Genomic DNA, 18,775 nt, shown 5'->3' with positions numbered 1-18,775 from the left:
TCATTTCTTTTGTTATGCTGGTTTTTGTCTACACTTGGTTATGCTCAAAATGGCGTCATATTTCAAATAACATTCTATTGATAACTGGCGCCAAAAATTAACAACTGAACAATCAAGAACATCGAGTGTGTGATCTGTGTGTGGCGCGTAAATCGCTCTGGTATTTAATCTGTGAGCGTTTAATTCTTCACGTTGGTTGTGCAGGATGTTTTCATGCGCTCAGACTTACATGGACAAAACATTTCTCTCAAACGCATTCCACATTTTGTTTACAAACCCGTCGTTTCCTCTGTCGAATAAATATATATTTTTTTTAAAACAATTTAGTAAAACAGTAAATGTCTTCATGTCCTTAGAAGTTTGCCACACCGTCTTGAGTTGTTTAGGAGCGGAGAAAGAAAGTAACATTTGGTGTCCAAGTATCCAGGGGATTCATTTATTGTATAACATGCAACCATACTGTATAGGCCTAAAGTGCGCATTTGTATTTCCAATGTGCAATCAATCCAAAAAGCACTGTCAACGAATTACATTTTATTAGTTCAATTCCATAAATAATAAGGATTTAGGCATATCCAGAAAGTCCATGCAATTCCTGGGAAGACTCAAGACTGAATCTGAAGATTGTGTGGCTTGCTCAAGATCCAGTTTGAGAACCAGCTCCACCTCAGTACAAGTTCCAGAATTTTCTGCCAGTCGGAGGGTTTGTAATTGCTCTTTGTCAAAAGTCTATGTGGGCGTATAAAGCGCACGCGCGATTCATCCATTGCAGTCCCTGTTTTGCCGCATTCTGGCGCATGCGTGAATCAAACCCTGCTCCTCGTGCATAGTTGGAAAACAGTCAAATGCTTATTTTAAAAAAGGAAATGTTATTTGATTGGGCATTATCTGGACAGTTTCTTCAAGAAAGTATTGATTTCTACAAACTGGGTACTAATCATCATTCTCATTTAAACGTTGGACAGTGTTGATCCTTGTTGTAAACAGGCTGCACTATCATTAATTATTAAGCTTACATTCGACGCGATGCTTGTTTTTTCAATAACTAATCATGTAAAAAGACATCGTTCTAGTCTTTATAGTTAGGACGGGGAATCTGGCCATAATCCACCACAAATAAATTAGATTTCTGGAGAGAATCATAGAGTTGTCTAAATTGTTTATGTAATAGGCACTCGTGATGTCTTTTGTTTTGACTTGTGAGTCGTATATCAAACAGACGGTTCCCACCTGGATGTTGGGAAAACAAATGGATGTGCAAACGTATACAAAGCAGCAATACTTAAGATAGTAATACTGTCAACACCGTCCTGCCACTGAGTCATGAATAGTTTGTGGTAAACCACAAGTCACAAACGTTGTACACCCCAAGATTATGATTAACTTGCATACTGCTGTTTAAAGTCCTGTTCTACAAATAGGCTGTCAAATGTCAAACTAAAGAAAAGGGAACCAAATCTTACTTTTACCTTGCAACCTTAACCAGGACATAAATCAAACGTATATACACATTTTAGCATTTAAAAGTGATATTCAATAAACTATCTCTTATCCGATTTGATCCATGTGGTATTCCGAGTGCTCATTGCATATGCGCGATCTCGTCAAGAACCGGAGCGCGCTCCTCGACAGCAAGGTTCTCTCGCAGTCAACACAGCTTTCAAGAGCAAGCGGGTCCAATCGTAGTGTCGAGTCAGAGGAACTACTCGCCCCACTGTAACACACATTCAGTCGGATTTAACTCAGTAAAATCTTCTGTATGATCGGGGGACACAAAAACGCAGTATGGTCCGGGAAACCAGACATTTATGGGTGGGGAATTTACCAGAAAATGTACGAGAGGAAAAAATTATCGAGCACTTCAAACGGTAAGTGACGATTTGTGTGAGCGAGACAACATCCAGCAATGTGCTTCCTTCAAGTGATTGGGGGAAAACAATAGCAACACACCGGTGCAGAGTTTAACACATTAAATGTGTGCCACAACTTTCTCAGCAACGCTGCTATTGAGTTGGCTTGTTTTGGCTCACTTAACGTACGCTTGCTAGTGAGTTAGCTTTCGAGAGTCGCAGTCGTCGCTAGGTTGCTAATTAGCACAGAGGGTCGCATTCAAACGCATTACTTGTAGCTGTATATTGGCTTCAGCTTGCTTTATTTTGCAACCCAGAGTCAGTAGCACAAATTAAAGGTTGTAACGTATGTTGTTGGATAGTTGAAAAAAAATACGAGTTTGTTGAATGGGCTAAATGGTGTCTACTACTAAAGGCATTACAGTGGGTGTTGTTTTGAGCCTCCTCGGCTCAGATGTCATGCAAGCGGTGACCGTGGCTGCGTCTATAAGAAGTCAAACAATATCAGCCTCGGGATACTTTTAACACGAGTTCATGTATGAAAATGTTCTTGACCAACCTGCAAATTATCATTATGCTAGTCTGTGAACATGTGGCGACAGTTCCTACTACTGCACCAATCGGACGTTTTAAGTTGTCAGTCAGAAGTTTGTGTATGGCTGTGATGTGAATATATTCACATACATGGGCTATTTTGTCTTTTATGGCAACAAGACATTATTTTAATTGTTCTCAGTATTTAAAAAAAATAATTCAAAACCACCAATGACTGCACGTTGCACCCACATACCTTACCTGATGGGGTTCATGCCAATGTCTGACCTGTATGGATTAAGGTAATGCTAGGTGTCGTTTTTCATTGAATTCACGGGTTGTTAAATCAGAATAACACGGTTTGTTAAAACTAAATGGTGCGAATCTGTCTTGATCCGTCGTTTGATACAGCGTGGCGAGATTTCTTGAGTGACATCGCAATATTGTATATTACACGTTGAACACATCTGACGTTATTGTTTATAAAACGTAAACTATATTATCGCCTAGGTCTAACGTTATATAAAGTTGTGTGTGTGTGTGTATATATATATATATATATATATATATATATATATATATATATATAAGAAAGAGCGAGAGAGAGATATCAAACTTAATCATACATAGGCTACTGTATTCTCACATAAAGCGATACTATAGCAAATGTCAACTGCTTGATTGTTTTTATCGTCTCAAAATGTAAACTAAATTATCCGTCAGACTCCGCTGTCATACTAAATGCGACTATAATGCATTAAGATATTATAAACATTAACGTCGTGATCTTTTTGTAAAGCTGCCTTGAAACATTGTGTATTCTAAGCGCTAAAATTGCCTTGCTTTGACCAAAGACTGTCTAACGACTTTATTGTCCACATTCATTACTTACACGTACACACAGTTACGTATTTGTAAAAAAATACAATCAAAACACACTAACGTAGTCTTTGAACAATGCAGGTGTGATCGAACTCATTATATAATTATGTTTTTCTATGGTTGTATAGCCTGTATTGACGTTCAGGCTGGAGTTTACGAGCATAGCACTAGACCTCACTATCGTAAGAAATTACTTTGCGAGTCGAGGAGGGCAGGCACTAGCATGAGAGAACCTACATATAAGATTTGAGTAAATAATTTATTCATCTTGGAACAAGCGCTTTGTTGTCTCTACGGCAGCCTTTTGTTCAAATGACTGTCCATTTAGCTTTGAATTGTGGTAATAACGGTCGCCCTTTGAACGGGAACTAAATTAAAACACGCTCATGCTCATTTATTGTGAGCAACATTAAAGGAGAAATTGTTTTCTGATATATACAGGAGAGAAATACAGCTATATATATACATTTATAAAATTAAAAAAATAAATGGTACCCCCCGAAGTGATTTGTGAACGGTGACTCTCAAAGCTCAGGTCAGTGCGGCAGAGGTACTTATTGAAGATGGGGGACGGGAGAATGAATAAGCAGTGTGAATAGGTTTGTAAAATGGCGACGGAGATTGTGTGAGAACTGGTGTGTCAGACTGCTCACCTAGAGCACCCTTTTGAATGCCTATTGTTTATTACTCATTTTCATACTTTGCTTACCAAGTGTTGTTTTATCCCTTATGTACACTTGTCATTTATATTTGTTTTGTTTAGTTGTGTAATGATTGACAGCAAATTTATGTGTAGTATATTAGTATATTTACATGAAGTTTATATAAGCACTATATCAAGGTTTTTAAAGGGACGCAAGTTCATCAAACATGTCCAGAAGAGGTATATTCAAGCCTGAATGATTTGACAGAATTATGACATTTGACTGATTTCTGGCATTTGTATACATCTTAATGGTGCAATAACACTGAAGGAAAATAAAAGGCTATGTTGGTTATTTTGCAATGATGTGGTGCGCCAGAAACAGAATCAAAATCTGATGTTTGTTTTCTTGTCATAATAATTGGATGTAGGCTATTCAAATGATGGGAGGTATTACTAGTCTGGCATATGGTTAATGCTACTCATACAGTGGTACATCTTTGTGTGGTGATGAAGAAGGCAGGCTGTTTTTATTTGAATCTACTTATTTACATATTGCACAAATGACTGGTGCACAGGTTTGTTTTCACTCATTCTTTTGCGCAATCAAATCTGCCCTTTGCGGATTATCTGTATGCATAATGGTTGTTCATATCAGCATAATTGACTGCATATGTCATGCAATTATTTTGTGTTGGCTATTAGTTAATACCTTTTTTCACCTTTTTTTAAGGTATGGACGTGTGGAGAGTGTCAAGGTCCTCCCAAAACGTGGATCGGAGGGTGGAGTGGCAGCTTTTGTGGATTTTGTGGACATTAAGAGTGCTCAGAAAGCTCATAATTCTGTCAACAAGATGGGAGACAGGGACCTACGCACTGATTACAATGAGCCAGGAACTATTCCCAGTGCAGCTCGAGGCCTGGATGATAGCCTGTCCATAGCCACTCGTGGGCGGGATGTTTCAGGGTTCACAAGGGGGGCGGGGGGCCCTGTGTATGTGCCCCCTGTGTCACTCCACAGCAGAGAGGGACGCTTTGAACGCAGACTAGACGGGTAAGTGGACATAGTTTTTCTGAAGGCAGGGGGACCATTCGTTTCTTGTAACTCATCTCTCCCTCCCAATTATTTCCGTCATTAATTGGGCTAATTTATTGTTTTGGGGGCGGGGGACATATGGGAAATTAAGTGAACACACTGGAGGGTAGTGATTTGGGCATCACGCTTTGATGGTTGAGGTCTGTCATCGCTCACCGTGTAAAGATGAGCCCGTTTTGAAGTTTGTCAATGCATGGTGAACATGCATCGAAATTCATAATCATTATGTAGAGCTTAGCGTGCCTCTGCATGGGGATTCTCTCAGAGTTGGATATCGCTTGCGAAGAGAATCCAGGGCATGTTTCGGATATCAAAATATTTCGGGATTTCTGGAAGCGAGAGCGCATCCGTGACCGCAGCCTTACCTGGAATTGCCCTATTCTGGAGTACTGTACCGCCCAAGGTGGATTAATGTCTTACTTCATGTTTTTTACTCTGTTGTTGTAACACGATTACGGTGTTGATCAATTAAGACCCATTGATTGGTAATTGGATTAATGAAATGGGTGGTTTAGGATCAGTTCTTTCCCTTCGATGATCTGGAACGCTCTGGATGATGTTCTGTGGATTCTTAATCACACTGGATTAATATTACCCAATGACAAGGATATTCTATCACTACAAATTCTTTTCTCTTTTTTTTCGGGATTATTTGTGGTGTTAGGGTTTTGCTGTTAATTACATGGGAGACTTCTGCCATTGATCAACATGGTAGAATGTGACAGAAACACAGTGAGCAAATCTCTTTGTTTATTCATTACTTATTTATAGACCATTTAAGTTCATTTTTGCTTTTTTACCTAAACGCTGAAGAAAAAAATAATGGATTTAAAATAGTTAATGGTCTACTCTCCTGAAGAATTAACTGATTTTTGGATCCATAAAGTAAAGCATGGAGGTATTGCTGTTGTGGGGTTGAAGACTTCTCGCTTTGGATGTGAAATATCCCAGTGGATTACAAATCCCCATAAAGGATCTGGAACTACAGCAGACTGTGGATACACTATAGCTAAGATGAAAGTCGCTTTTTCCTAATGGACTATTCCAATGCCAATGGATTATTGATCTCTTTTTCCAAACATCAATGAAGATTCCACTGGGATTTGTAAAACATTGATCGAACACCCATGTTTTCTGAGTTGACTTGGATTATTAACATCACAGTGGTTAGAACGCTGTTATTTTGTTCTGATGGGATATCTGGAAAGTGAACTGTTTTCAATCGTAAGGAGGTGGCGGGATAAGATTCAAACAAATCTTTTTATCTGCACTGAAGAGGGATTTAAAGTCTCAGAGGCATCATGTAGAACAATTTTACATTTTCACATTTTAAAAAATCCACAGAGACATTTTGTTTCAAAGGACTAATGAAAATGAAGAACAGAAGTAATGCTGTATGAAGAACCAAATGATGGATTTATTATGTTTTTGGACTTCTTTCTCCAGCCTGTTTTTGATCTGATGGGGATCTTTGTACTGAATCTGAGTTGGACATTCTACCTCCTGACTTTTACCTCCATATGCTTTTCCCATATCGATTTTTTTTTTTTTTTTTTTTAAGTGCATGGTTTTTTTTTTTTTTTTTTGGCCGAACTATTCTGTTGGATCCTCAAAGATAAGGATTACTTCGTTGGTTTTTTTCTTACCATTTTTTCATTCTACATTTTTAACCCCCTTTTTTGCTCACAAAGTCTCTGTCTCCCTAAATTGTATTTGGAATTGTAGGTCGGGTTACCGCTGTCTGAAAAGGTTGGTATGTTCTGCCCTGTGTATATTAGCTGTTCTCTAACCCCTAGTTTGATCCCCTGTCTTTTTTCCATCTCCCACTAACAGATGTAGCTGTTAAACAGGCTGTTTTTAGTAGCTTGTTGGCATTTGCAGATTTTTACCTCACTTTGCTGTCCCTTTCCTGATTCTCACTCTCTTTCACACTCCCTGGCTTTTTGCCTCTCTGCTTTACCTACGTGAATAATTTGAATAGTGTTTGAGGCATGTCATGAAAAATAAAAGGTTCAAATGACTTTAAAGATACAGCAAAGCTGACCAAACACATTACAGCTCTATGGAAATGGAGGAGATGGCAAATGAGCTGTGGAGTGTTGTGATGCAATGTTTCACCACTGTTTGTCAGTTCTTGTGGAAATTACAGGAGTGGACTATATGTATTGTAAAGGTTGATCACAGTCAAGTTACACAGCTGGCTTTCACTAAACAAAAGCATCTTTTTCTAATAGAAACCAAACCAATTAACTAGGTCAGATTTGTTGTTACATGCTCACTATCACTCACTGTCAATGACTAACACTTATTCTGGAGAAGCTGTATCTCAAGCTTTAAATTGAACTTGTCAGTTATTATTTAAACCTTTTAGTGATTGGAAATGACAGAATTCACTTGCATTATAAATGGCTAATATATTAATGAATATATGTATGTTGCTTGGCAACCATACAGTTATTAATGGTCAGCGTTTTTTTTTCTTTTTTCTGAAGAACAAATATAATGCTGTATGAAAAACCACATTATTATTTTTATTAATAAATGTAACTATTGGTGGCTTTGTTGTGAGGTTAAGGGGAGCTTAGGCAAAATGCTGCTTCTTGTGCCTAAGAAAACTACACTTGTAATAGACTACCTCTCATGGATTATTGCATATTAATATTTTCTTTCACACACTGAAGACTTCTGAAGTTCGAAAAAGTAAATGAAATAATCACTTTTATTTGTAATCTAAAAACTGTTACTAAGTTACTGAAAAACCTACAGTAGTCAGTTAGAGTAATTTAAAACAGTAATAAAATTAACAGAATTCACCAGTCTAAAAATGTAATTATATGTTACTGCTTATTTCCCAGTAGTTTGAAAATATCTTTAGCTATTTGACTTGAGATAGGTTGCGGAATGGTTGCAGTTATGTTTTAATAGTTTGAAAGGGCTACTAAAAATACAATCTTCAGGCATTTCAAAATGGCTATTAAAGTGAAGCTAGCATAGAGCTTAGCGTATCATAGCATCCCCTTCACTCATTTCCCTTTCTTTAGGGTTGATATTGTTCCTCTTTAAAAAAAAAAAAAAAAAAAATTTTTTTTAGATTGACTCTCCACATGAAACATTATTCTACAGCATGACCAGATCAAATGTTGGACCGTATTATTGCAAAAGACCTTTATTCCAAAATAATGAGTTTTTATAACCTGTGGCTTTGATTTTATTCTTTGAGAATGATTTAATTTTATTCATTAAACTCCATTCTTGTTAGTTAATTAAAAAATCACAAACTGAAGCAGTAATATAGTCATGCTATCATATGAGGGAAGTAGGAGGTATAGAATTTGTAATCAAAACACATATTGGCTTCATTATTTTCATGGTAATACAGAATAAATTAACTGCATCTAATTGGTAAAAAAAAATCAAACTTAGTTTTTTAGGTAGGGTAATGAATATGCATTTTCTCACTAAATAGACAAAAACAGTAGTTTTATGCATAAAAAAGAAATTGTAAACTGCCAATGTAAAATAAATGAATCTCTGGCTTTTTTCCCCTCTACCCTGTGTAACTTGGAATGTGACTGACCATGGCATGCATGACTTTTGTCATGCATATTTTTCTTCCCTTTTGTTTTCAATATAGATTCGGTATGATTTCAGAAATGCAAAAAGAGCCCCCCCCCCCACCCCCCAAAAAAAAAAAAAAAAAAAAAAAATTTCAAGTTGTCCTGACCTGGTATCAATGTTTGGATTGAATGCTATGTTAAAAGGAAAAATCTGAGACAGCATCTTTCCAACATGCACTTGCAGTCTATGTTTTGATTAAATCACTTCTTCAACGCATGTCACTTGATTCGTATACCTGTCAGGGACGAAAATAACATTCATTTCATTCTTTCCATTTTTCTTTGCCATCCTCCATCCCTTTCCTTGTCATGTAGGGCTGCGGACAGTCGGGAGCGATCTTACGATCACAGTTCCTATGGACACCATGAGCGTAGCAGCAGCAGCACCACCAGTAGTTTCGATCGCCAGCGTCACTATGAGACTGATTATTACAGAGACTCTAGGGACCGGGCCCTCAGTGGAGCCAGCGGGAGTGCCAGTTCTGCCAGTGGCAGCATTGGAGGCGGCTCATCAGCAGCCAGTGTAGGTGTCGCAGGGAGCGTTGCAGGAAGCAGCAGTGCTGCTGGAAGCAGTAGCAGCACTGCCGGAGTGGGAAGTGGCGGCTCGACACCGGGAGGCATTGTCTACTATGGTTCACGAAGCCGGAGCCCTAGTCGTTTTGAGACTACAGAGACTCGCTATGAGCCCCGTGCCCGTGAAGCTTTCACACTCGCCAGTGTGGTCCATCGGGATTTATACAGAGAAGAGAGAGGTAGACGAGGAGATAGGACATACCACCACAGTCGCAGTCGATCGCCACACTCTTCACACAATCCATCACCACAGAGGCTGGCGAGTCAGGCAGCGCGGCCGGCACGCTCCCGCAGTGGCTCAGGATCCCGCAGTCGTTCCTCCAGCTCTGACTCCGTCAGCAGCACCAGCAGTAGTGGCAGTGGCAGGTAAGTGCTGTGATGCGTCTTGGTGCATCCCATTAGCATATCTATGGCAGTAAATTTGCATGATGAAAAATATTTGTCAGAGCTCAACAACAACAACAAAAATGAAAAAAATATATATATTTTTTTATTTGCCTGCCAATGTTTTCAAAGGCAAAAGAATCATACATTTTTATTTTTTACCAGTCTATTTAGGGCCCAAGCACAGATGGTGCGAGGATCCTCTTGGAATTGCTCTGTTTATTTTTTATACACATTTTATAATAATATTAAAGAAGTAGTTTTTCATTAAATGCAAACCTCTACGGACACCCTGAAGCTCGAGTTGCCCTTGGCTAGTAGTAGAGGTGTTGAAATTAATCGTTGCGATTAAACCGCAATGCGGACGTGGACGATTCTGCATCGATGCAGTGATAGACCATAATCGACCATAAAAGACCAGAAGCGCGCGAGTGTGTGCGCGTATGCGTGCAAGGCCGCGAGCGAGTGTGTATGTGTGTGTGTGTACGAGGCTGCGTGTGTGAGCGCAAGTCGATTGCGAGTGTGTGTGAGCGTTATTGTAATTTAAGTACACCTGACAGTTTCATGCGCTCTTAGTATTTACTAGTGTTTGTTCTAAATGGTCCTGTCATCTGCTGTTTAGATTCAAGTTGTGTTTGATGTTTGCTACATTCAGGAAGTGTATTTTCTTGGAGCAGATAAAATAAAAAGGGAGTTCATATAGCTATCTGACTGCTTGTATTCATTGACGAAAATGTAGGCATGTGCAGTAATATTGAAAAGTGAGGATACAACGCATCTTGATGCATCGTGATATCGAATCGGTGACATGATAATCGTAAACAAATTGAATCATGAGACCAGTGAACACCCCTATTGGCTAGGAATTTTTTTTTTTACTCGCAGATTTTTTACATGGAATGCAAGAACAATGCAAATTAAAAAATTCTACATAAATACAATATGAAATATACATTTCAAACACTATTGAAGACAAGTAAACAGTCTGTAATAATATAAGAACAAATTATCAAACTACAAGCAATAGCACAAATAAACACAATAGAACAAAGATACAAATGAAATAAACAAATGAAGTAAATCTAACACTACTTGGATACAGATTAGGTAGATACGTTCACTTAAAGGGGTCATCGGATGCCCATTTTCCACAAGTTGGTATGATTCTTTAGGGTCTTCTTGTAAAGTTTGTAACATACTTTGGTTAAAATTCTTCAATGGTTGTGTAAAACAACACCCTTTTTACCTCTTCAAACAGCTCTGTTCACAGCGACCCGTTTTGGTGCATGTCTCTTTAAATGATAATGAGCAACTGCTCACCCCACCCCTCTCTTCCATGGGGGGTGTCTACACAAGACACGTAAAGTGCTGCCTTGGTAATCTGCCTCGCAGAAAGTATACAAATGGCTGAGGGCGGAAATATGCTAATACGGGACAGTCCGCCAGTGGTCGTGGGCGGAGTATGAGCAATTTGACATCATATTGCTCAGAAAATCCAAACGGCTTGATTATTGAGAGTGTTTAGGCTTTTTGAGGATTAAAAAAAAGAAGTGAATGGATTTTTTTCATTGTATGGTGGTTGTGTCCACACACCGCAAAGACATTTATATGCAAACAACATTTAAAAGTGAATTTTGCATCTTATGACCCCTTTAAGACATAACCAACTATGTTTACTTGGATACTTGCCAAGAAACACATTTTGACATAATTTTGTGTGAAATTATCTGTTCAAGCACAAGAAGTGAAATTGAGCTCAATTCAGTAATTGCGTGCTGTCAGATGCTCGCAGTGGTGGAAAGAGTACTGAAAAAACATACTCAAGTAAAAGTACCATTACATTCCAAAAAATGTAGTGTGAGTAGAGTAAAAAGTACTTGTCCAAAAAACTACTTGAGTAAGAGTAAAAAAGTAGCTTATTTAAAAGTACTCATGAGTAGTGAGTAGTGAGTACTGAGCTGCGGATTCTACCCCCTTATAATTAACACTGTGCAGTGTGCACTACAATTTATAAATTTAAAAAAAAATGCACATACTGTAGGCTAATTCACATTATATTTTGTTCTTTGACAGAAAGATTGAAGAATATCTATCATCCATCTTTTTAAAATGCATCAAATCAGTACACTCATCAACATTTAAATCATATTATTTGAGAAAAAAAAAAGCATTTAAAATTAGGCGAAAGGCCATTGAGCCTGAGCATGCTATTGTTGCACATAAAATATCAATATTCATGACTGTGCAAAGAATTCAAAAACCTTTAGAAACTCATATGATAGTTCAGCATCACACACCATGATGGGTTAAATAGAGAGATTAAAAAATGCCCAATTTCTCTCCAAAACTCTCCATAAAGAGTTTTGATAAATGAGAATCACTAATATTATCAGATTACCTCACCTAATGCACTGAAAAAGGCTAAGATAGTAACACTAATTACACTGTAATTCCATGCTATTAAATATGTTACAATTTAAACGTAAATGCACATTGTTCTAGAAGGGTGGCATCATCCCTTACATTTTACATGGCTACATTTACTCACATTGTAATGCTGATAGTATAATTTGTAAGGAAAATTGTGCATTAAATAGGGAAGTTATATCCGGGAAACTTTTACAAAAGAAACAAACACACACACACACAAATGCATGTCTCTTTGTAGTCTCGTCGAAGCTGTTTTATCAGCAGCATCCACACACAAAAAAGCAAAAGTTGAACATGAAAAATGTTTTTGCTCAAGTGCACTTGCCAAATGAAGACGGATTGTATAAATGGATCAATCAAAAAACGTTGTTTATTAACGAGCTGTAGTCACGCACTGACAAAAATGCAGTTCAAGTTAACGCCATGGTTCATAACTGCATACTGAATCTGGCGGCATGGCGAGCGCAAGACGCGGCAGTGCACAGATTGTGACGCATGTCTCTCTATGTGATTGTAAATGGGAGCGGGAATTCACCGCATTATGAGCTCGTCACGCAAAAACCCTAACCTCACACCAAATGTTAGGCCCTGTAGATAGCCCAGCCTATATAAATATCATATTAAGCAGAAATGTGAAATGTACCTGAGCATATTAGAGGAAGACGCTGATATCTGGATTGAATTGATGCTTGAAGAATGCACTTCCACAGCTGTCCCGAGTAACAGCAGGAATAGGCGGTTAAAGTTTTCTATGCTTAATTTGATTTGATGACAGTCACGAGACTGATTACTCGATCCAATCACGTTGATGGATAAAAATAACAAGCATATAACGAGTAACGACCACAAACAGAAGGAAAATAGCGGAGTAAAAGTACCGATACATCACTTAAATTGTACTCAAGTAAAAGTAAAATTACACAATTTTTAAACTACTCAAAAAAGTACAATTTCTGAAAAAAACTACTTAATTACAGTAACGTGAGTATTTGTAATTCGTTACTTCACACCCCTGGATGCTCGCTTCGGATGTACGAGTTATTTTCGAGTCTTCTTGCACTTGAATATTTCAATTGGCAAGGCTTAAAAACATGTGCAAATGATATGCAGCACATCAGCACTGATCGGGACAGTGTCCATTCTTTTCACGCGGTATATGTAAGCCTCTCTCTTTCTCACGTTGAGTGCACATATATGTGAGAGAGTGTGACAGAGGGTGCTCTCAGCCAAGCGACGGTTCGTAAAGCTCAGCAGGCAATAGTATTATGATCTGCGCTAAACTTATTTTTTGGCTCTTACTCAATCACAAGCAATTTTTTTTTTTTTGCCCAGCGTGAAATTTGGTCGCATATGGGAGTAATTTAGTTGCATTGTAGAGGGCTGAAATGTTAGGCTACATAAATTCATGAACACAATTTGCAGGAAAACGATGGCATATAATGCAAAACATTGTTTTGTAGTTTACATTATAAATGATGCTTTAAAGACTATCACAAGTCATTTTTCTAATTTCCACAAAACCTGATCTGTTAGCCAGCTAGATAACATCTGTCTGACGAATCAGCAGAATTTGCAACAGCAGTGTAGATTACATCACGGAAAATCAAACATTTAAGTTTGCAAGGCATAAAATGGATGTAAAATATCAAAGAATGTAACATTTAAGTGGCAAAGGCCAAGTTCCGTAAACTGGCCCAAAATTCCCTCATGTGGGTCATCTTAATTATTGAGCCTTGTTTCTTTTGAAGATTATGCACTAAGTTCTTCAGTTAGTACAGTGTGCATTTTCAATGTTAAAATACTTTGTCCTAAATTAATATGCCTAGACAAGAAAGCAATTCATATGTTGTGGCTCCATGGCACTATCAAACATAGTTTTTTCATGTTTGCACATCTCGTTTAAGCATCTCAACTTTGGCTTAAACCAACAGCGTGAGTTTGAGTCAGGACTATTTGCTTGGATGATCTAGGTCTGAGAAATCTGTCTGGAAAGTGGGACAGAAATGACATTACTTAGTCATTCAGTCATTCTTCTGTTGTCATTCAGCTTTTATCATTATTTATCACCCAGTCAGGCTTTTCAGTTTTTTTTTTTAAATAGCTTGACTTGCTGCATTTTCACAGGATGATTGACTCTACAGTACTTCTAAAAAGAAATCAGTGAGGTTTTTAAATGGCTTTTCTGTCACTTGAATTGAATAATATTTTTTCTGTTGATCACAAAAACAACTTTTTATGAAATGTATTAGTTATTATAAGTATTCACCCCATTCAATCATAATGTTACAGGGATGGGCAATGTTGGTCCTGGAGTGCCGCTGTCCTGCGGAGTTAAGCTCCAACCCTGATTAAAAAAATACTCACCTCTCTGTAGCTTTAGCAGAGATGGTCTTAGGGAGATACAGGGGTCCAAGGCTCTACCATTGGAGAAAAGTCTAACAGCTAACTTGGATCATGTGTGCTTTGATAACCAATCACATTACAGCCTTGACTCCATTGAATTTTGTTTAGAGCTATGCCAGTCAATCACTGTTCGTGGATACCATAGAAATTAATGAGATAGGATGTAAACTGAATCATACCTGTCGTGCAATTGTCCATGATTTCTCTTATAAAACAGCATTTTTTCAGTGTAAACTCTAAAAATAGATCAATCCAATATTAATGTTTAATTTGCTGACTCAAATTCTTAATTATTGATTACTAACTTTTTATTTACCCTTAAAGGGGTGGTTCAGGATTTTCGACATCGGACCTCATTTTCAAGTGAGCCTGGTTGTTATTCATCAGTGGAGACCGTTTTCAAAAAAAATCATCCAGTCCTTACTTTTGGATAGTTCGCCTATGCTAGGCTAGCGCGAGTCAACGGTGCACGTTAGCCTGCCATTAAAAACAGTTTTACCCACTCCACAGTACACCAAAAGCAAATAAATTATAACGCCAGACTATCGATGTAAATGTCTATTGAGAGAATAATGTTAGAAATCAAACTACCCTTTCATCACATTGCATTAGTTATAATTTGTTCCCTGTATTTATAAGCAGTTTACAGCAGCGGCGGAGTTATATTTGGTTACCTAGGAAACCGAGAGGTCCACATAACAATCACGCAAGTGTGTTTACCTGCCACACTCACTCATCAAACAGTACTTTGATTTCTAACATTATTCTCTCAATAGACATTTACATCGATAGTCTGGCGTTATAATTTATTTGCTTTTGGTGTACTGTGGAGTGGGTAAAACTGTTTTTAATGGCAGGCTAACGTGCACCGTTGACTCGCGCTAGCCTAGCATAGGCGAACTATCCAAAAGTAAGGACTGGATGATTTTTTTTGAAAACTGATGAATAACAACCAGGCTCACTTGAAAATGAGGTCCGATGTCGAAAATCCTGAACCACCCCTTTAACCCCTTTTGTTTTACTACATTTATTGAGTACATTGATTGTGTTGTACTCCAATCAATTGAATTTGAAACCCCTCAACCACACAGATTATATCTTCTTAACTATTTGTGTATGTTTAAAATATTTATAACTAGTGCAGCCATTTGGATTATGGATAATTATTTTAGATTTTGTTTTGGAGGGTTTTGTTTATCTGAGCCATTTCTGCTGATTGAATGCTGTAAACTGCAACACAACTTGAAAAGGTCGAAGAGAGGCAATCATTTTTATGGGAACTGTATTTTCTCTCATTCCTGACCAAGTTGCAGATTTGGCTTCGAGCACTTTGAGTCGGAATATTGGGATGCCCTGGAGCAGATGCGCGTGTAGGCCATAACAGCTCTGGCCAAGAGCCGCTTTTCCACCGTCGGGCCGAACGGTTCTCATTGCGTAAACGTTCCATTCCGTGCCGATCCGGGCCAGCTGGTATGATTGCGGTTTCATTTTCCACTGTGGGGCTGAGAGCAGCCACTCTTTGGAATATAATATAAACGCGAGAACGGTTTGTAATCGTGCGCCGTACCAGGCACCAGTGGAAACACAACTGGAACCATCCCTAACCATTCTAAGAACCGTTCGGCCCGACGGTGGAAAAGCAGCTAAGCTTTGCCCCCAGCAGGTTTTAGATTATAACTTTATCTTTGTGGGATTCTCTTTTAATCCTTGAATTATAAAGGGGACCTAAAATGCAAAAATGAAAGTGTGTTTGAACTGATGTGTGTCTACAGTGTGTGTAAACAACCAGCCTATAATGGTAAAAATCCACCCACTCCTTTTTTTTCTTTTAAAATAAATAAATAAATAATCCCCATAAATCATAAACAGTCTCTCCAAACGAGCGGTTCCAAATTTTCCCTACTCTTAGGTGAGCCCATGACGATCTGCCCTCTTAGCATATACACCGCCCTGAGTGAGCCGCAGCAGTCCGCCATTTTTGTTTCCTCTCTGTTGCAGCTGGAGATATAGTCTGGACCAAAAAAAAACATCACAAATATTCTGTTATTGGATGTACCAACAAACATAAGAGTCTCCATAGACTCCTGGCATCTGAGCCACTGAGGACACTGTGGTTGAATTTAATTTATGTAGGAAATGTGGCAAAGAAAGTTGTTAAAGTGTTTTATATTTGGACAAATCATTTTATGCCGGACTGCTTCACAAACAAAAGTCACTTCAACACTGGATTTGCACAAAAGTTGTTTCTGAAAGATTTGTAGATTAACATGACTTTACATGCTAGTCAATGAGATGAATCAACTTAACTCTGCAACAACTTCATAAATTTATCCACTAACCATTCAGAAACGTCCAGTTGCATTCTAAAAGTCTCTCCATCAGGTTGAACATTTTGGCTGCGTGACATTCTCCAGTTTTATTGTTGACAACAAAGGCCCCGCCCTCTTCTGGAAAGGGGGCTGGAGCAGTAGCTCATTTGCATTTAAAGGGACACACACAAAAACAATGTGTTTTTGCTTATGCCCAAAATAGGGGCAAATTTGACAAGCTATAATGATCTGTGGGGTATTTTGAGCTGAAACGTCACAGGCACAATCTGGGGACACCGGATACTATATTAAATCTTGTGAAAAGGGGCATAACATGTCCCCTTTATAATGTAGAGCTCTCTGAAATGTTTCAGCACAAAGAGTTGTTGTGACTAATATATCAAAGGGAATGCATTTAGTTTAACCCCTCTAAACATGTAACCCCTCCAAAAATTTCCTTTTTAACCAAGTCTGTAAGACAGAAGCCTTTGTGTTATGTAAATGTATTAATACAATAATGAATCCAATAAAAAATTTAAATGTTTGGTCCAAAAAATCTTGGTTGTTGTAAAAATGTACGTCATAAAAGCAGCCTTGTGAAGCAGGTGGGTAAAGTTCATAAATTTCTTGGCCTACCCCTCTGTGTTATATAGACATGCATATCCAGGAAGTATGTCTGTTGAAATGGTGACAAACAAACATGTAGATGCGGTGCAAAGTAAATCATTTCCAGCTATCGGAAGTAATTGGAAACCATTTTTTAACAACAATGACATTGACATCATACTTGAGTGTTCCAAATGTCAAGAAAGGTGTCCATATCATTTTCAGTATTTTTAGCTGCACTGTTTACCAATGACAAGCCCAATGTTAAAGGGTCATGAAGATCTAAAGGCCTGTTCACACCGAGACAAATTTTTTGTGTGATAAACATTTTAATTTGAAATAATTTCAGACCAACACAAACAATTACATGATTTCATATCGACAGATTTTTTGAATCGACAGTAAATAGAAGATGGAATCCAGAACCGGCTCTCTTGTCACTTTACTGTTCACTATTTGGTGTTGTTTGATAAACACCATCGTGAATACCAAAATCTGAACGGCTGTTTGACTTCCTTTCTTCTCCATGACAAGCAAGTGTCAGAAATGGAAAGCTGCGTACTACAGCCCTTGTTTATCACTGTACCTTTTGTTATTTCTTTTGCTTTGGTCTGTACAGACAAATCACATATGAGTTTTTGTGCCGAACATATGTCTTGACTCTTGATGTCAGAAAACCTTAAAATATTAGATGTTAAGATGTTGACTGACCTAGTTGACGTTGCGTACTTTCACCCTTTGATGCTGACTGGGCTAGACTAGCTACAGGCATTGAGTCGGTCAGACATCAATGACTGATAATTTAGAAAACTTTGTGTTCAAGATCCATTTTGATTTATAGTTGGCCTGTGGCTTTAGGACATCACTACAGACTTTCATTTGTAATGAGATGTAGGAAAATTAGTAGAGATTGGTGCAGCCAAAGCAATTAATATAAATATCCAGTTTTTAACAAGTGTTGTTTGTTAGAAATTTGTTAGAAATTTTTCTAAGCATGCACCACAAAACCATTTTGTGTAATTTTTTTCTGCAAATTATAGGGTGGGCGTCCATAGGAATTAAATGCTGTCATATATTTATTTTTGTTTTGTTTTAGAAACTCATCTTTATGTGACTTAAATGTTTTGATTGTTTATTAACAAACATTTTGAGGGTGCCTTTTTAAACCAGTGTACTTATTCAAACATTAATTTCCTTTTTTCCCTTTTTTTTGAATGCAGAGTTTGTTCTTTTCTAAATAAGGGCCAATGTGCATAAAAACCAAAAAATGAAGCATATTGCTTTCCTATATGCTAGGTGTATTGTATGCTTTTTGAGGAGAAAAGGCTGTAGGGGAATTTTAAGAAACAACAGCTGATGTATTTTCACACTGCCCACTTGAACTCCCCCCACCCCCGTGAGATCCAGTTGGAACTGGAAATTTCTAGCCACTGCTGGATCCCTGCCCA

General features: G+C 37.9%; 1 protein-coding gene across 4 annotated transcripts in view; it reads left to right on the top strand.

Annotated features, from left to right (window-relative positions):
- The first annotated feature begins 419 nt into the window (after positions 1 to 419).
- The window catches only part of spen (spen family transcriptional repressor), a 37,415-nt gene continuing 19,059 nt past the window's right edge, over positions 420 to 18,775 (top strand). For 2 of the 4 annotated variants that reach the window (XM_084099925.1, XM_084099924.1), the window contains exons 1-3: positions 420 to 1,868; positions 4,643 to 4,963; positions 8,938 to 9,561. In XM_084099925.1, the coding sequence (XP_083956051.1) occupies positions 1,786 to 1,868; positions 4,643 to 4,963; positions 8,938 to 9,561 (1,028 nt within the window). In that variant the 5' untranslated portion in view covers positions 420 to 1,785. Of the gene's footprint in view, positions 1,869 to 4,642; positions 6,755 to 8,937; positions 9,562 to 18,775 lie in introns of those variants that run through there. The other 2 variants (XM_084099926.1, XM_084099927.1) reach the window with 2 other exon arrangements.

This window comes from Abramis brama, assembly GCF_963993115.1.
Source record: "Abramis brama genome assembly, chromosome: 22".
In the NCBI taxonomy this organism is placed as follows: Eukaryota; Metazoa; Chordata; class Actinopteri; order Cypriniformes; family Leuciscidae; genus Abramis; species Abramis brama.
The sequence above is the reverse complement of the archived record's forward strand: the minus strand, read 5'-3'. Positions and strand labels throughout refer to the sequence as shown.